General features: G+C 40.9%; 1 protein-coding gene across 7 annotated transcripts in view; it reads left to right on the forward strand.

Moving 5' to 3' along the window:
• Positions 1-4,208: 4,208 nt before the first annotated feature.
• Positions 4,209-19,728, forward strand: part of USP28 (ubiquitin specific peptidase 28) — a 54,165-nt gene continuing 38,645 nt past the window's right edge. For 4 of the 7 annotated variants that reach the window (XM_028500878.2, XM_028500876.2, XM_024131231.3 and 1 more), the window contains exons 1-2: positions 18,023-18,100; positions 19,097-19,229. In XM_028500878.2, coding sequence (XP_028356679.2) covers positions 18,032-18,100; positions 19,097-19,229 — 202 coding nt within the window. In that variant the 5' untranslated portion in view covers positions 18,023-18,031. Of the gene's footprint in view, positions 4,352-16,023; positions 16,117-18,022; positions 18,101-19,096; positions 19,230-19,728 lie in introns of those variants that run through there. The other 3 variants (XM_024131235.3, XM_024131230.3, XM_028500877.2) reach the window with 2 other exon arrangements.

Here is a 19,728-nt window from a genome sequence, read left to right on the forward strand (position 1 = left end):
CTGGAGAATTTGCTCCTTAGGAAACATTTGACAATGTCTGGAGACATTTTTAATGGTCCTACAACTTGTCAGGGGAGAGCTACTGGCATCTAATAAGTTGAGCCTCCACAACAAAGAATTATTGGGCCCAATATGTTAATCATGCCAAATGAAACCAGAGGTTTGTCCTAGATACTAATATGTTACCAGTTATATGTATTGTAAATATTTTCTTTCAGTTTGTTGATATTTTCATTTTTCCTGTGGTACCTTTTGATGAAGAGAAATTCTTAATTTTAATGTACTTTAAGTTATCAATCTTTTCTTTTATGGACTGTGTTTTTGTCTCTGATTTAAGCAAGTTCCCCTCTGCCCTAAGGATACAGACTCCCCAATGAAGTGTCTCAAAAGTTTTAAATTTTGCTCTTATACATTTAAGCCTTTCATTACATTTGTTTATAATGTAAGAGTCCAAAACTAATTTTTTTTTTTTTTTTTTGCGGTACGCGGGCCTCTCACCACCATGGCCTCTCCTGTCGTGGAGCACAGGCCCCAGACGTGCAGGCTCAGCGGCCATGGCTCACGGGCCCAGCCGCTCTGTGGCATGTGGGATCTTCCGGGACCAGGGCACGAACCTGTGTCCCCTGCATCAGCAGGCAGACTCTCAACCACTGCGCCACCAGGGAAGCCCTTCACTTTTTTATAAAAGGAAAGTTGAATCCCAAGAGTTTAAGGTTTTCATGTATTTCATGAAAACAGATTTCAGTAGGTTTTTTTGTTTGTTTTTTTAGTGTTTCTCTATATTTTCTAGAGAAACAAAAGGAAGGAAACCTGATGTTGTTATTTTGAATACCAGGGCCCAATACTTCTCAAATTAAAATGAACTCATTAACTTTACTGAAAGTTGTTTCAATTCTCCACAAACTACATTGCCTATAGTACACATTTCAGAAAGGTTGGAAACACATTGTGGAGCACAGGCCCCAGACGTGCAGGCTCAGCGGCCATGGCTCACGGGCCCAGCCGCTCTGTGGCATGTGGGATCTTCCGGGACCAGGGCACGAACCTGTGTCCCCTGCATCAGCAGGCAGACTCTCAACCACTGCGCCACCAGGGAAGCCCTTCACTTTTTTATAAAAGGAAAGTTGAATCCCAAGAGTTTAAGGTTTTCATGTATTTCATGAAAACAGATTTCAGTAGGTTTTTTTGTTTGTTTTTTTAGTGTTTCTCTATATTTTCTAGAGAAACAAAAGGAAGGAAACCTGATGTTGTTATTTTGAATACCAGGGCCCAATACTTCTCAAATTAAAATGAACTCATTAACTTTACTGAAAGTTGTTTCAATTCTCCACAAACTACATTGCCTATAGTACACATTTCAGAAAGGTTGGAAACACATTTGTTTTTCAACTAGCAAAAGAGAGCCTTTTCTGAAACACCTATATTTAATCTTACACATCATCTAACTTTTTCATCTAGGGGTTATAACAGAAATACCCATATTCTTTCCTCCATAGTAAGAAAGGCCATTTTCCTAACTGCTGAGAAGCTGGCTCTTAAGGACATTCCTGTCTAGATAATTCCTGGAAAGGAATCCATAGCTCAAACAACAGTCACACCTGTTAGTCAGCCTCAGCCATCAGCTTTCAAATCCAGTTGCTCTGAAGCCAGTGGCAAAACTATTTACGGAGTGAAGCAGAGAAGAAATGTAAGTATACATTGCTTTCTTTTCCCTTTTTTCCTTTCCTAACATTTCCCCTTCATTCTCATTTAGCCCACACAAGCTCCACACCAGTTTTCAATAACATTGAAATGGGATCATTTCATGAAAACAAACTATACTTTGGAATTGAGGTAAATCAGAGGCAGAAATATAAATTCATTGACTCAGAAAATAATTTAGCATTGGGACAAGAAGTTTTCCAGGAGAGGAAGTTTTCTCTTTGGGAAAATACTCTGGAAACGATTCCTTTTTTAAACAAGTCAATTATTTGCTACTGCTTGTTATTATTTCTTTTTTTCCTGAATATTCTTTTTTTTTTTTTTTTTTTTTTTTTTTTTTTTGTGGTATGCGGGCCTCCCTCTGCCGCGGCCTCTCCCGTTGCGGAGCACAGGCTCCGGACGCGCAGGCTCAGCGGCCATGGCTCACGGGCCCAGCCGCTCCGCGGCACGCGGAATTCTCCCAGACCGGGGCGCGAACCCGGCTCCCCCGCATCGGCAGGCGGACGCGCAACCACTGCGCCACCAGGGAAGCCCCCTGAATATTCTTTAAATGATTATCAACTAACAACGTAATTATTCTGGAGCCTTCAAGTATGGTTTTAAGGACAAATGAGAAGGGGTTTTCTGTAGTAATGTTCCATGATACCTACTTTTTATATTTGATCACCATGAAGATTGCCAACTGACGGCCAAGCAATGACATAGAGTATTCATTAAATACTCTGGTTGGACAGGGGGTCTCTAGCTGATTGCCACATCCAGGACCAAGTGGCAGTTAAACCCAAGGGGGGCTAAGAGAATTTACCAGATCTATGGCTCTCAGATTATAACAAATTTATTAGATCTGGAGCCCTGTTTAGAACCATATAGCAGAAAGCCACTTAATCAAAACTCAGGGGCCTGTATTTACAAAATGGCTATGCATACCTCTTTCAGATATATGGGTGTAGAAGGTCTCTGGAAGTCTTTTAAGGAAATTTTCATAAACAAGAGTTATAGGTTTCCACCGCATTTAAACACATTAAATAAGCAATTTCCTAAAATGAATGTGCAAAGGCAAACGAGTTGCTCCAGAGACGTGGTAAAGACACACGGAAATAGAGCTTTCTAGGAATGCTGCAAAGAAAGTGGACTGAGAAATCAACTTATTTTGCTATGACCCCCAGGTTGAGGCCAGGAACACACGTTTTGCTTACCCAGAAGAAAAAAAAAAAAGTCAAAGCCACACGCATAGAGTCCTACAACCACCAGACATAAACACATAGCCTGCTGAATGTGGAAGATTATGATCACGCTGCCAGTTTACCTGTCAGGGAAAGGGGACCCCCTGAATCTCCAGGTGAAGGAAGTAGCAGCTGTCGTGGTCTAGGCTCCTGAGAGTAATCAGGTCTCCCATGGGAGCTGCACCTGATCTGTACCTGTTTCCTTATGCCTCAAGCTGTGCTTCCATGCAAACTAGAAACGCCTGCAGGTGAAACATCACAACCACATGGACGACAATGCCAAAAGCACAGGAAAGGCCACCATCCACATAAAATTCACACTGAAGGTGCTGCCCAAGGGCTAGACCAGGGCAACCAGATAAGCACTACCTTCTAAAAGAGGCCCTTCCCTACACAGCCTCCACACAGATTTGGACCAGCCCAAAGTGTGCCAAGTGGATTGTCATCGCGATACATGTGAATAAAGTGAGACAGGGTTTAGCAGTTACAATTTCCATCGAATTGTTGAAAACACAACCCAATTGAGGGCACCTTAGCTCTTAATGTGCCATCATAAGCATCTGGCTCAAACTTAAAACCCTATAAAATTTTACTTTGAACGCCATAAAATCTAAAATGGGAATATTGGGCAATTCTTGCTCCCCATGCCCAGGTCGGTGTTAGGGCACTTCCCTGAGCATCAGTGAATACAGGATCTGGTCCGTTTGGTTAACTTTACCCGTCAGACCACTCCATTCAGCCTCTGCCTTTCCTTTTCTCAAGGATGATAAATTTTTCGTGTCACTGGACTTGGAAATGGCTCCACCGCCAGGTGGAAAACTCTCTATTACGCGGTCCCTAGACAGGTTCCCCAAATGGGGAGCAGCCTGAACTCGTCTGTGAGGAGTCTTGAGCCGGTGGTGAGTCCTAGAAATGAGCAGGTTTGAGGGACGACGGCAGAGAAGGAGCTTGGGAAAACAGAGTGCACACTCCACAACACCATTTCCTGGGCGTCAACCACCCGGAACACACCACTCGGGCGCAGACGCTGACCGTTAGGCGCGGGCGGGGCCTGGGTCACGTGACCGGCGCCGGGTCATATCCCGGCGTATGCGGGAGCACGCAGAGAGCGGCTCGGCCCTCGGCCGCGCGCTTGGCGTGCGCGCGCAGGCCGGGGGCGGAGCGTGTGGGCTGAGCCGCCGGCGCGCGGCGGGGCGGAGGCGGGGCCCTAGCAGGGTGGAGGGCGGAGGCGGGACCTCCTCCTCCACCTCCTCCTCCTTCTCCTCCTCCTCCTCCTCCTCCTTCTCCTCCTCCTCCTACCTCCTCCTCCGGCTTGGCTGGGCTGGCCGCGGCAGCGGGAGGCGGTTGACCCGCGGAGGGGCGCCTCGGCCATGACTGCGGAGCTGCAGCAGGACGACGCGGCCGGAGCAGCCGACCGCCACGGCTCGGTGGGCCCCGCGGCGGCGGGCGGGAGCCGGGGGGCTGGCTCGGGTCCCGCGGGAGTAGGGGGTGCGGGGCCGGGGCGGGAGCGGCGCGGGGCGCGGGCGGGCGGGCCTGCGGTGCTCGGGCTCGGGGCCAGGCGGGAGGGGGCTGCGGAGGGCGCCCGGGCCCGGCTGGGGAGAGGGCGGCGCGCCGGCCGGGGTGAGCCCCGCGGCTCGAGGAGGAGGGTGAAGTCTCTGCAAGGCTCGGTCGCAGAGATTGAGGACTCTCTTCGGGTTCGGGGACGGGCTGAAGTTCGAGGGAGATTAGCTAATTTGGAAAATCAAATATAAAGGGCTGGACGTGGGCTGTCTGCATCAGGGATCTCTAAGAAGAGCGCTCCTGGCCCCCGACCAAGGGTGAGAAACTTCCAAAAGGGGCAGCTTTGGTGGTTTTTGTTTTTGTTTTTGTTTTCGAATCCGTTTTAGGGCAGTGCTGTTCTATGAGTCTAAAGCAGACCGAAGTTATCTAAGTTAAAGCCAGAATTTATCTACACCGTGTGAAGGACCAGGGGTCCTTGACCACTTCATGCCTTCCACACACACCCCTATTTTTTTTAAGCAGAAAGCAGCCTTCCCAATTACTGCATTCATCACTCTAGATTTTTAAGGAAGGGGGAGGAACAGAACAGCGCGATGAATACAAGGTACGCTGATAATGCTTTCCCTTTTCTATTATCTAAGAAGATTGAAATCAATACGAGGATTTCTGGGCTAAGGTGGTGAGAGTAAAAGAATACTGGTTTGAGAGAAAATCAAACGGCTAATGTCTGTGCGAAGAAAACTTGGGAAGTGGGCAATTTGAGAAAGTCTTCTAATGTTACTTTGGAATGTTATAACTTAAGACTACCCGTCACCCGTCAAGTGCTAAGCTGTTTCAAGACAGAATTGGAACCCTGTACCAAGTATTTAAATGCGAGTTTGGAAGTGAGGAATTTCATAAAATATTTACAGTACAGAGCTGTCAGATACTTCCACGTGAGAAACCTTTTATGCCTTTTTGTTTTCCCTCTTCAGGCACTCGGGGGACCAATAGTGTGTAAAGTGACCGCACTTACTTTTTAAACTCCTGTAGTAAAAGATACCTCCGGGTCGTGGACTCAAAAAGGAAAGTAGGCAGATGGTGTTTCATGTGCTGATTTGTAATAGAAAAATTGTTAGGTGTTTACCAATGCCTGTTGGAACGTGAGTCAGGATTTTCTTTAGTTTCAGAGATCAGTTCTATTTGTTTTTAGGACAGTGAGTTAAAAACAGGTAGGAAAATCTTAGCTTTGAGACAGTCATGTTGATTTGGAGAAGAGACTATTTTAAGGGCGAGCAAGTCATTTAAATTTGTTGGTTGACACCATGTGCCTTTTGGTCAGCAGGAACTGCATTTACCACTGCCACAGTTTGATAGGTGACCATTGTCTCAGCGCTCTCTAAGAGTTCATATGTGAAGTGTTTGATGAACACTTGTATATAAGTCATAGCTATTTTTGGAAAGCTTTGGAACTCCAGTGGCTGTGGCTAGCTGGAGGACCCTGATTCCTGGCAACCTGCAGAGTGATGACATTTACTGTTCTTCTCAGTGATTCGCCCCATACAGACAGATGATAAGCTTGGAATGCTTGATAATGTTTGCCCTTTTTGTTTTTGCTAATGTAAAATGCTTGAAGTTAGCAGGCTAGGCTGAAGCAGTCTTATATGAGGAAATTACCTTTCATATCTCAGAGGAAAGATTTTAATATCTTCTTCCTAATCTTCGTAAGTTTCATGTTAGAATGGACTCTATTTTGAATTCTCTGAAGCATTCTACATTGCCCTTAAAGGACCTTTAATTGCTCTAATTGAGGGGAGCTCTCCTCCCCTGACACTCAGAATCTATTTAAAACCTAGAATGCTTCCCTTCCATTATTGGTCATTTGTACATGGAACAGGCAGAACCCATTATAGCCGTCCAAGATTTGAGTGCAAGAAAAATGTAGTACTCTTGAAATATGTTCTCAGTATGTACTCGAGTCTAAAAGAGGGTACTATTTCAATCAATTCTTGACTTAGATGAAAACGAGCCGCAATGTTTACTGTTATTGTAGGTTAAACAACTTGAAGTCAGGTTGGCTCTTAGAGACCTGTGATCCTTGGCAGCTATACTAGGGCTCATCACACATTCTGCTAACTGAAGCCCTGTGAAAACCTGTCAGTTTCGGTGAAAATTTAATGCTTTCTTTTGAGTTTTTGGCTTTACACCCTCTTTTACCTTGTCTCATTAATTGTGATTTTTGGAACATCAGTAAGTCAATGCTTGGTTGGCTTCCACAGCTCTCATGCCTCCAGCTACAAACAGTTCCTATTCACACAATACTTTTAGTAAATTTATAAAACACATTGACAAGTAACACCTCACCAGGCAAGATCTTTCCATATGTTTTGTTTCATCCAAGAAATTTAAAGCAATAGCCAAGTGAAACATTTTTCAAGGAAAATAATGACGCTGATAATAGTAGTAGATAACATTAATTGATCATGTACTATATGCCACACTCTGTGCTCCGAATTTAACATATATTATCTCAGTACTTATGACAACTCCAGGAAATTTTCTTGTTTCTTGTTAAATAATTTGCCGAACATCACCAGGCTAGTCAATGGTACAGCCAGTATTGAACCCAGGCACTTCTGACTCCAAGGAGCCCAGGAAATCCCTGATCCTACTTCTTAGTCAGTGGACCCATTGTTTTGGGTCAGATCCTTTCTATTACTCTCTAGAACTCTCTTCCTGATGTTTTAAACTTTCAGTCCTCCCTGCACTCTTTCTAAATAGATAACCTGCCTTTCTACTTAACTGAGCTTGCTGATACCTTAAGAGCTCTCTGTCTCATATTTGGGGTTTTTTTTTCCCCCTCTTCAGCATCTCTTTTTCTCTCAGTGGAAGAGGTACCCTTCCCTTCTCCCTTCATTTCTTAGAGATGAATCTAAATCATTGGTATCTAGAGACCTTTTTGATTAGGACTACTGGGGGAGAATGCTCCAGTAGAAGCCAGGGATGCTGCTAAACCTCCTACAGTGTACAGGATAGTCCCCCCTAAACAAAAAGCTATCTGGCCCGAAATGTCAATGATTTTGAGCTTAAGAAACCCTGATTTAGATGTCTTTCCTCACATGCCGAAGTTTTCTTACATCTTCCTTATCCGAGCCTAACCCCCAGGCACCTGCGCTGACTTCTGCTCCCTTGCGACTCAGAATATGGTCCATGGACGAGCAGCATCCACATCACCTAGGAGTTTGTTAGAAATGTAGAAATTTGGGTGTGCTGTAGCCAGCTTGTACTTGTCCTGCATCCAGACTTTTTTGACAATTTATGGAGCACTTTAACATTTATTCTCATTGAATCCATATAGCAACCCTATGAAGTAAAATTTAGTACGACTAGGAAGTACTAGAATTTGCAAAGTGACACAGCTAGTAAGTGATAAAACCAAAACCCTAGCACAGGCAGTTTTCTCCTAGGATATCAGTATTTTTACTACAACCTCTAGATGAGTTTTGTTAGATGGGCAGGTCACAATATTTTACATTTAAAAATCATTTTTTCATTTTAGTAACAATTCCTGTATGCATTACTTCATTTCATAGTCACACCAGTGCTGTCAAGGCTTATGGTATACTTTATTTTCCAGGTGTGGAAATTGATGCTCAAGAAAGTTGAAATTTGCCTAGAGGCTAATGTGTGCTAAGAATCTGGGCTACTTAGTGCTATTTCCACCATCAAGGCTTTATAATAAAAAGGGTGGTTAAAATACCAGACATTCAAAGCCAAATTAAAGATCTGTGTGAATAAGTGCTGGCAGCTGCTGCATGATGGTTGGTAGTCAGGTTAAACTTGAGATGTCCTAAACAAATATTTCCTTTTTCAATATTCCAGCCCAAGTTAGTACTTTCCTGGTGTCTTTTTTCTTCTTGTGTGTGTGTGTGTGTGTGTGTGTGTGTGTACGTGCGTGTGCGCTATTGTGCAAAGCTTTCCCTTTTTATTCAGTTGAATAAATTCATATAATATAAAATTAACAATTTTAAAGTGTACATTTAGTATATTCACAGTATTGCACAACCACCATTTCTATCTAGTTCCAAAATATTTTTAACACCCCAAAAGAAAACCCACTAAGCTGTCACTCCCTATTCCCCCTCCCGCTGGCAACACCAATCTGCTTTCTGTCTCTGCATTTACCTGTTCTGGATGTTTCATGTAAATGGAATTGTATAGTACATGACCTTTTGTGTCTGGCTTCTTTCACTTAGTTTAATGTTTTCGAGGTTCATCCAAGTTATAGCATGTATCAGTACTTCATTCCTTTCAATAATGGCTAATATTCAACTCTATTTATCTATTATATCTTATCTGTTTTTCCATTGGTGGACATTTGAGTTGTTCCCACCTTTTGTTTTTTATGAATAGTCCTTCTGTGAACATTCACGTACGAATATTTTGAGTACCTGCTTCCAGTTCTTTTGGGTATATACCTAAAAGTAGAATTGCTGGATCATAGGGTAATTCTATGTTTAATGTTTTGAGGAACTGCCAGACTTTTCCACAGCACCTGTACCGTTTTACATTCCCACCAGCAATGCACAAGGGTTCCAGTTTCTCCACATCCTCCCCAAACACTTGTTATTGTCCATTTTTGCTTTTTTTTTTAACATCTTTATTGGAGTATAATTGCTTTACAGTGGTGTGTTAGTTTCTGCTTATAACAAAGTGAATCAGCTGTACATATACATATATCCCCATATCTTCTCCTTCTTGTGTCTCCGTCCCACCCTCCCTACCCCCACCCCTCTAGGTGGTCACAAAGCACTGAGCTGATCTCCCTGTGGCTGCTTCCCACTAGCTATCTATTTTACATTTGGTAGTATATATAAGTCCATGCCACTCTCTCACTTCCTCATTTAGTTTTGATTTGCATTTTCCTAATGGCTAATGTTGTTAAGCATCTTTTCTTAGGCTTATTGGCCATTTGTATCTCTTCTTTGGAGAAATGGCTGTTCAGGTCCTTTGCTCATTTCTGAATTGGGTTTGTTTGTCTTTAGTGGTTTGAATTGTAAGAATTTTAATGTAATCTGGATGCTAGACCCTTATCAGATTTATGATTTGAAAATATTTTCTCCCATCCTGTAGGTTGTCATTTCACTTTCTTGATAATGTCCTTGGATGCACAAAAGTTTTTAATTTTGATGAAGTGCCACTTACCTATTTTTTCTTCTGTTGCTTGTGCTTTTGGTATAATATAAAAAGAATCCATTGCCAAATTCAAGATAATGAAGATTTACATTTAACTTTCTTCTAAGAGTTTTATAGTTTTAGCTCTTATATTTAGGTTGTTAATCCATTTTGAGTAAGGTTTTGAATATTGTGTGAAGTAGGGGTCAAACTTTACTCTTTTGGAAATGGATGTCTAGTTGTCCTAGCACCATTTTTGTTTGTGGGGTGTGTAAATTTAAGGTGTACATCAAGTTACTTTGGTAAATTTGTATATTATAATATGTTTGCTCCTGTAATGATATTTATCATATAACATACTTATAGTGCAATATTATTGTCTACATTCAATAAACTGTACATTAAATCTCTGTGACTATTTTAGTACTTGTTACAAGTTTGTACTCTTAAACACCATCAATCTTATCCCTACAGCACCCCCAGTACCATTGTTTGAAGAGAATATTTTTTCCCCATCAAATGGTTTTGACACCCTTGTCAAGAATCAGTTGACCATAGATGTATGGTTTTTTTCTGGACTCCCAATTCTTATTCTTTTGTCCACATGCCTGTCCTTATGCCAGTACTACACTGTCATGATTACTGTAGTTTTGTAGTAGGTTTTGAAATCTTAAAGTGTGAGTCCTCTTTGTTCTTTTTCAGTATTGTTTTGGCTATTCAGCGTCCATTGAAATTCCATATGAATTTGAGGATCAGCTTTTCCATTTCTGCAAAAAAGGTCATTGGAATTTTGATAGGGATTACACTGAATTTGTAGATCACTTTGGGTAGTATTGATATCTTAACAATATTAAATCTTTGTGATGATTAGTTTTATCATCTAGACCAGGAGATGCCCAGACATTTAGTCAAACATTATTCCGGGTATGTCTTCGAGGGTGCTTCTGGATGAGATTAGCATTTGAATTGGTAGGCTGAGTAAAGCTGATTGCCCTCCCTAGTGTCTGTGGGCCTTACCCCTTCCGTTGAAAACCTGAATAGAACAAAAAGGCTGAGTAAGAGGAAACTTTACCTACCTAACTGGGTGCAGGTCTTCTCCTGCCCTCAGACTGGAACTTATATCATCAGCTCTCCTGGTTTTCAGGCTTTCCAGATCTGACTGGAATGACACCTTTGGCTGGTTCTCCAACTTACCAACTGCAGATCTTGGGACTTCTCAGCCTCCATAATCCCAAGAGCCAATGTCTAATAATAAATTTCTTAATTCACATGCACAGGAAACTAGGAATACAGGGTCTCTTCACACGCTGACACACACATGTGCTATTGGTTCTGTTTTTCTGGAGAACCCTGACTGATAGAGTCTTCCAGTCCATGAACTTGGATGTTTTCCCATTTATTAAGGTTTCCTTTAAGTTCTTTCTCAGTGTTATGTAGTTTTTAGTGTACAAGTCTTTCACCTTGGTTAAATTTATTCCTAGGTATTTTATGCTTTTGGATATTATTGTTTCACCTTCTTGGTTAAATTTATTCCTAGGTATTTTATGCTTTTGGATATTATTGTAAGTGTGATTGTTTTCTAAATTTCCTTTTCAGATTGTTCATTGCTGCTGTATAGAAACACAACTGATTTTTGCCTGTTGATCCTGTACTCTGCAACTTTGCTGAATTTATTTATTAGCTCTAGTGACTCTCTTGTGGATTCTCTCTGATTTTGTATATCATGTCATCTGTGAATAGACATAGTTTTACTTTTTCCTTTCCAGTGTGGGTGCCTTTTATTTATTTTTCTTGCCTAATTGCTCTGGCTAGAACCTCTAGTATTATGTTGAATAACATTGGTGAAAGCGGGCTTCTTTGTATTCATACTGATTTTAGGGGGAACTCTTTCAGTCTTTCACCATTGTGAATGATGTTAACTGCGAGTTTTTTTAATAAAGGCTTGTTATCATGTTGAGGAAATGACCTTCTCTTCCTAGTTTCCTGATTGTTTTTATCATCAAAGGGTGTTGGATTTTTTCTGCATTGACCAAGATAACTGTGTTTTTATCCCCTTCATTCTGTTAGTGTGGCATATTACATTGGTTGGTTTTTACTGGTTTCATGTCTTCGTCAATCACGTTCTCTTAGGCATCCATTTTCAAATATTTGGCTAAGCTTTATCTCTTCGTTCTTTGAGATGTGCAGAGTATACTCTACCTTTCCATTTCTCCTGCCAGCTTCCTACCTCTGTCATCACACTTGGTTTATTCAGTAGCCCTGTAACTCATGGTTAAGCTTTCTTTCCCTAGTCTCATCCCACTTTAAACTAGTTGTTGACATGTGCTAGATGAATCCCCTTAAAGTACCTTTTTTACCCCTCATATTTCTTCCCTGCTGAGGAACCTGTAATAATTTTTCATTGTTCATTAGATCAAATCTAAACTCATCCTGACATTTAGAACCCTTCATAATCTAATCCCGCATCACCTCTCTGGTCCCTGTTATTTATCAAAAATGGAAACTACACACTGAGGCCCATCTAATAATAACTTAAAATTTTACTGTTAGATTTCTAAAACTATAACCATGTAAACTTGATTTCTTATATCTTTTCCCATATTTTCTTAGTTTCTCAATAAACCTTAGCAGTAGATTGGTGAATGGCATTTTCTTTAATTTTTGAAGATAAATTTCATAAGACCTTATTGTAACAGTTTCCTGGCCTCGTTTCTTATATTTAGTTGGGGCACATATGTATTTAAAAAAATGAAAAAAATATTGTCTTAATGTATTCAAAAGTAAGAAAAAAACAAGGTGCAGGACATGATGTATAGTATGAAAGAATATATTTGAGTGCATAGACCATTTCTGGAAAGATATGTCAGAAACTATTAATAGTGGTTACTCTTGGGAAATGGGACTGGATGGGAGGAAGAGGGAAATTTCCCTTTCATTTTATATCTTTTTGTGCTGTTAGAATTTCCTACTCAGTGAATGTGAAAAAAAAGAGATGAAAAAATTTGAGTAAATAATGATTAGTTCTTTTTTTTCTTTTAATTTTAGTTTAAACCCCTGTATACCATTTAGAATTGGCTAACTTTTAAAAACTTTTAATGCTTTTTAAAAACTTTAAGCCAGTTGATGAACTGAAACAGTGATTTTTATCACGTACCTAATTTTTGCACCATTAAAATAAGTTATTGGGCTTCCTTGGTGGCGCAGTGGTTGAGAGTCCGCCTGCCGATGCAGGGGACACGGGTTCGTGCCCCAGTCCGGGAAGATCCCACATGCCGTGGAGCGGCTGGGCCCTTGAGCCATGGCCGCTGAGCCTGCGCGTCCGGAGCCTGTGCTCTGCAACGGGAGAGGCCACAACAGTGAGAGGCCCGCGTACCGCAAAAAAAAAAAAAAAGTTATCAAGTAGCCCATTTCAGGAGATTTAGTTTCATCCACTAAAAAAATGCTGTTTGTCAATTGTAGAGTCATAAGGCACTTTAGATTTCTACGTTATGAGTAAATTGGACCAACATGGAGTTGTTGCTGGGAGAAAAACTGAAAAAATACCAGGGCTTTTGTGGACTTGTTCCTTGTTTCGTGGACGTTGGAAAGGTTAGTGGCAGTCTCAGACTGTGTTGTTAAGACCCTGTTGTATAGGTTGGGTTTCTGGAGTTGCTGCTGTATATTTTCTTTGACTCCTAAAGTTATTCCTTTGCTTTCCTTGGGTATTTAAGTTTTATTTTAAAATTAGAAAACCAGATCTTTAACTTTGGAGGGAATTTTATTAGGCACACCTTGGTAGTTCTTTGGAGTAAAGTAACATTTATCAGTTATGTACTTAGTTTTAAATTTAGAAATGGCTTTGTAAAAATAGGCAGTTGAGATCAGGAAATGTGTGCATGAGAATGATGAGAATAGCATCCCTGTTTGAAGGAATGGAATAATCTAGAAAGCACCTCATCACAGTGCTAAACTGGGTATTTGAAGATTGTGAGATTAGTAATCTCACTAATTTGCTGATCAAAGAGTTTTAATTTAGTTGCAGTAAGATTAGGACTATAAAACTTCATAGTTCAGTGCTTTACTGGGTGACTAATCCTGTTTATTGCTTACTATAAGGTGAGTTATTGTCTTTGCCTTAAGAAAACCTCAGTCCTGAGAAGTTTTGCACCAAAACCATGGAGTAGTTGAGGTCGGAAAGCTTGAGTTCCTTCTTTCTAGAGATTTGTGTGTGCCTGTCTTTTTTCACTGCCTCTGGGCAAGAAAAGAGAGTACTCTTTGTTTTATGAAAATAATGTGTATTTAGGTAGGGAAGTGCAAACATGTTGGCTCTTGCCAGTTATTTGACTTCATTATGACTGGAGCACAGGCTTTGTCTTGTCTCATGTTGGGTGTGTACTTTATATGTAGCATCATAGTTAGGGTGAAGTTAATATTTAAATCAGCTTCCTGTGAAGTTCCAGAAGGAACTGTGAGTTAGTAATACAGTAGGATCCTAATGAGCTTAGCTTGTCTGTTGTGGTAAAATTAACATGTCATGTATAGTACTGATCAGAATTTGCGTTGTCTGTGTGAGAATTTAGGTTTACCTAAATATTTGTAAGACTGAGTCATGTCATAGCAGTTGTTTATGTGTATCACTAGCATAGCTTAATCCTTGTGAAACTTGTTATTCAGACTCTTAATAGTTATTTTTTTTTTTTTTTTTTTTTTTTTTTTTGTGGTACGCGGGCCTCCCTCTGCTGCGGCCTCTCCCGCTGCGGAGCACAGGCTCCGGACGCGCAGGCTCAGCGGCCATGGCTCACGGGCCCAGCCGCTCCGCGGCACGTGGGATCCTCCCAGACCGGGGCGCGAACCCGGTTCCCCTGCATCGGCAGGCGGACGCGCAACCACTGCGCCACCAGGGAAGCCCTTAATAGTTATTTTTGATTAATCTTTTAATTCAAGACACTTGATGACAAAATAGGTTTCGTAAACCTTAGTTTTCTAATTTGCACAATGAAGATAATGATTCTTAACTTTTTTAGGGTTGTTCCAAGGATTTACATGTGTGTGTGAGGCATCTAAGGTTCCTGACAGAAAGGCGTTCAGTAAGTGTTAGTTACAATTGTTAATAGCACTGTCCTATGGCTAATTCAAATCAGGTAGTGTGTTGTGTGATTCTTGCCTTTAGAGAGGCAGGAATTTCACTTAAAACAGTTCGGAAACCACATGGTGAGAAATACCAGGTAAAGCCAGTAAGGCCTATTCCTTCGCAGGCTCATTCGTTCCCTCAACATGGGAGGGGGAGAGAATAGTAAGGGACCAGAGTTCTTGAAGGAGGTAAGATGAATATAACATCGTTCTTGACACTGTACAAAATGATTTTATGTAGCTGTCATCTCTGCCCAATAGCTTTTAAAAAAGGGAAACTAAGAGTTTATTTTCCTTTCCTGAGTGTATTATTCTAGATGTGTTAATGTCCACTGCTACCTGTTCCAAAGTGGAGACAGAGGAGTGGGACTTTAACCCACAGCCAAATGTAATGGTTAGTAAATTATTTATCATTTCAATACCGTATTTCATTGATTAGCATTTATTTGGCGTTCTGAGATCTCTGAAATTGAGATGGTCCTTACATTTACTATCATCCAAGTAGCACATGTGGTGTAGTTATCATAGTCTGCGCATGTGTGGGCTTAGTCATAGCTGTTCCTGCCGTCATGGCAGTCGGGTTATATGCACTCTTGGTACCGCACGGTTAGTTTACTTGACATTTAAAAGGGCTTTAAAAAGATCGAAAAAACTATGAAGAAAGGCATAGAAATAGAACAGCAGGGTACAGATTTGATTTCATTTGAAGTAAAATATTTGTCATTGGAGGAATGATTGCAGTTTCAAATATTCTTGCAAAGCGACGATCAAGTGCATTATGGGACCTCAGAAAGGAAGATACTGTAGGTGTTTTAAGCTTTTTTTGGTTGTTGCTGAGAAATATGCCAAAGAATTATCTATTGCATGCCAGGCAGTGCACCTGGAAGTAGGGTGAATTGCTCTGTTTCTCAACATAAATGAGACATTTTGGAGCTACAAGAAGCTGATGTGACCAATTCATGTGTCTCCTAGGACTGTCATGAAGGCATTGGCTCCTAGGACTGTCATGAAGGACTTTGTCACACTTCACTGTCATGAGGGCATTTAAGTGGCAGCCGGTTTTGTCTTTGGCGGTGCATAAAATAACGGTGCTTTTTATAACTGATGGCACCTTAGATTCCGTCCATCATAGTGTTTACCTCTCTACTTCCTGATGATAGCTTATTTGGAACTGATTGTACTACTAAGTAATCAAAATTGTGATTATATAAGGGCAGCTAAAATAAAAATAGGAAACTTGTTAAGATGCAGAGATCAAGGTCAAAATATAAGAATAAAATGTTTGCATTGTTTTGCATTAAATAGGTATTCTTGCCTGTTTTCTTTGTCTTCTCAGATACAGCATGGCATAGAGGTTAGAGTGCAGACTCTGGAGTCAGGCAGCCTGGGGTCAAATCCCAGCTCCACCCCTTACTAGCAATAACTTTGTGTAAGTTACTTAACCTCTCTATGCCTCAGTTTTCTGTCAAATGGGCGCAGTGTCTATCTCACAGGTTTGTTATGAGGGTTAAATGAGTTAATACACATGAAGTGTTTTGAACAGCACCTGGCTAAAAGTAAGCAGTGGGTGTGAGCTGTTATTTTAACTGGGATTGTCATCTGTGACTCCTGCATCAGTTGGTACGCAGAGTAATTTGAGGTGAAGATGTGATTGTCTATCCCACTCTTACCTTCTTGGTTCCAGTTCAGGGCTGATGTGCTACCCATTTCCTCTTCCTTTTATTCCACCCTTTTTTGGGTACATTGATTTGGATTTTTTAGAAAATTGGTTATTATCGACCTATATAGATTCATACACTTTTACACAATACGATCAGTGGAATTAGAATTTGTTTGGAAACAAACTTTTTTTTTTTTTAACATCTTTATTGGAGTATAACTGTTTTACAATAGTGTGTTAGTTTCTCCTTTACAACAAAGTGAATCAGTTATACATATACATATGTCCCCATATCTCTTCCCTCTTATGTCTCCCTCCCTCCCACCCTCCCTATCCCACCCCTCTCGGTGGTCACAAAGCACAGAGGTGATCTCCCTGGGAAACAAACTTTTTAATACTTTATTTTTCTAAAAATCATATGCTGTGTTTTCGGTGTTTTCCAAGGTTAAATCTGGATACCTCTTAGTGTGAGAGTCACTCTAGCAGTGCCCAGGCGGTGACTGCCTTTGACAGACTCACAGCCTCCAGGACTGCTGGGCTCAGCAGGGTAGGGTTCCATTTCTAGCCTATGACGATGACCTGTGACTAGAACAGAAAGACTGTTGATGCTTTTCCAAGGACTGTACAGGGGTGTTTCATTCGTTATTTCTAGTGGTGTGCTGCTTGAGTGTTGCATTGGGCCCTCAGCTGTTGAAGAACAGAGGATACTGTTTCTGTTACAGCTGGCGGTGAACTAGACTGCCTCTTGGAGACATAGTACTAACTGAAAGACAGTTAATGGTCAAGCATCAAGTATTGAATCGGGGCTTCGTGCTAGGACGATGTTAAGAATAAATTAGATTTCTTCTCGCTGGATTAAATTTGAGCTATTTCGTTTTCAGTATTCATCTGTAAGATCACTGTGTCTTCACTTGGGCCAGCCAATTGTTTAAATTGTTTAAAAGCTTACTTGTAAATAGGTGTTTTGTGTTAACTTGTCTGTTGAAGACTTTAAGGCTGAAAAGGGTTATAAACTGATCTTGTAGGTGGAAGTTAATAAGAAAGGTTTTTCCATGATTCAGATTAATGAAGAGAAAACATTCCATACTTTATTCCCTCTGCAATTGTATTTATAATTCAGAAAATTCTAGCTTTATCTATACATTTTTTTTTAAGCAATCAAACCTAAAGTTTCAAATATGACATTGGTGGTATCGTTTGTTAATTACATGATTGGAAACTTAATGTCAGTGAAAAATGACACACACAAATGGCATGTGCAGTGAAGCTTAAAATAGCACGTCTTCACATCCATGCAAATTCCCCGGACTCCTTATAATGACCTACTTACGTACTGCTCACAGAGAGAAACCTGAGGCACTTGAAGCCTCCATTAAGGCTAGAATATTACATTTAAATGTTTTATGTATTTGTAGTTTTGCTATTTACTCATGTTTCATCCACAAATGCCAAAAGCATTTTCCATGATTAAGCTTTTAAAAGAGCAATACATTTGGCATTTCAGAATGTGTCTGACAGTCAAGTACCTTGTTCCTTGGAGCTTGTTGGTTTTTTAAAGTAAACAATGCAAGTCTCAAGCCTGTTTACCCAAGATGCTGGTGTCTGTTCTTTAAATGTATCCAGGTTTACTTTCCGATTGACACATGTCTGTGTTCTTTCTGTTTCTCAAATATAGAGCTGCCAAATGCTGTTAAATCAACTGAGGGAAATCACAGGCATTCAGGACCCTTCTTTTCTTCATGAAGCTCTGAAGGTTAGTCTCAAGGCCTCTATTCAACAGGTTTTAAAACCGTTGTTCATATCGTAGTTATGTCAGTTCAAGATATATTTATGCCAAAATGAAAGTGCATACGTATAGGACAGACGTTCTAAAGGTCAAATGACCCAGTATCTTCAACATGTAAATTATAAGAGCAGGAAAAAGTTGAGGAGGGGAGAGACTCACAGTGCGGGGGAAACCTACAGAGATTTAAGGTACCTATCAACTAACTGCACTGTATGGACCTTTTGTGGATCCTGATTTGAACTAAAAAGTGTTTGAGTCAGGGAAATTTGAACTGGTTATTTGGGTGAGGATAGCAGTTGAGTTATATTTTTTAAAAAATATACATTCTGAAATGTTGGCTGATGAAATGATAAGACTCTTAGAATTTGCTTCAGAGTATCTGGGGGAGGAGAGACAGAATAGGTAAAATAAGATTGACCAGGGCTCGGTAATTATCGAAGCTGAGTGATGGGCACGTGGGGTTCAATCATACATTCCCTCTCCTGTTGTGTATGTTAGAATTTTTTCCTAAGAAAAGTTTAAAAAGTTAAAATGAAACAGAAGTATGGTCATCACTACAGAATATGATAACTGTTTGGCACCTTTACTGTAGGGCCTGACTTCATTTAGAATCTCTGTGTTAATCGCCAGCCCCCTTTTTGATACATCATGCCTTAGCTGTTCTGTGAAATTAGGCGGCATAGTATCCAAAGCAGTGAGATTTCATTCTTGTTTGCATGTTGTGGGAAATCAGAACATGGCAACTCCCTTCCTGTAACTAGGGGTTTAATAGCAGTGCTTTAAGCATAATAGACCTACTATCCTCCACTGTACTGTTTCCTCCATTGTACCCTAGAATTATGCCTAGACTTATTCAGTATGTCACCAGGGTAGTAAGAGTTAAAACCCCCAAACTAACTTGTTGCTTATTTTAAATGCTGTGATGCTTTACTTTTGAAATTTCTATTTTTTTCCTCTCCTCAGGCTAGTAATGGTGACATCACCCAGGCAGTCAGCCTTCTCACTGATGAAAGAGTTAAAGAGCCCAGCCAGGAGACTGCTGCTACAGAACCATCTGAAGTAGCGGGCAGTGCTGCCAACAAAGAAGAATTAGCAAGTAGGTATATCCTGGCTTGGTCCCGCTCTGAACTAGCGGAGAGTAAGAGATGAGTTTACGTGAGTGTCCTTTCCATCACATCAACCCTTCGGAAATAGTAGTAATAATGGCTAATTACTGAGCCATTACTAGGCGCCAGGCACAATTCTCAGCACTTAAATGGTTCCATTCATTCAGCACTTATTTAATGAACCCCTATTATATGCCAAGCACTCTTTTAGGCACTGGAGATGAACAAAAGAAACAGGAATTGCTGCCCTGTGAGAGATGAGGCCTTTGAGGGAACAAATGGGAGGCAGATCTTGCAGAGCCTTTGTAGCTGCTTGGCATTTACTCTGACTTAAGAGGACTAGCCATTGGAGAGTTTGGTGCAGGGGAATGCTGTAAACTGGTTTCCTTTGGCTAAAGATCATTCTGGCTGCTCTTGAGAACAGAATGTGTGGGAGGGAGTAGCGAGCATGGGGCAGAGCAGGGAGCCCAGGACGACTCAGGAAGCTAT

This window comes from Physeter macrocephalus, chromosome 16 (assembly GCF_002837175.3).
Source record: "Physeter macrocephalus isolate SW-GA chromosome 16, ASM283717v5, whole genome shotgun sequence".
Lineage (NCBI taxonomy): Eukaryota > Metazoa > Chordata > Mammalia > Artiodactyla > Physeteridae > Physeter > Physeter macrocephalus.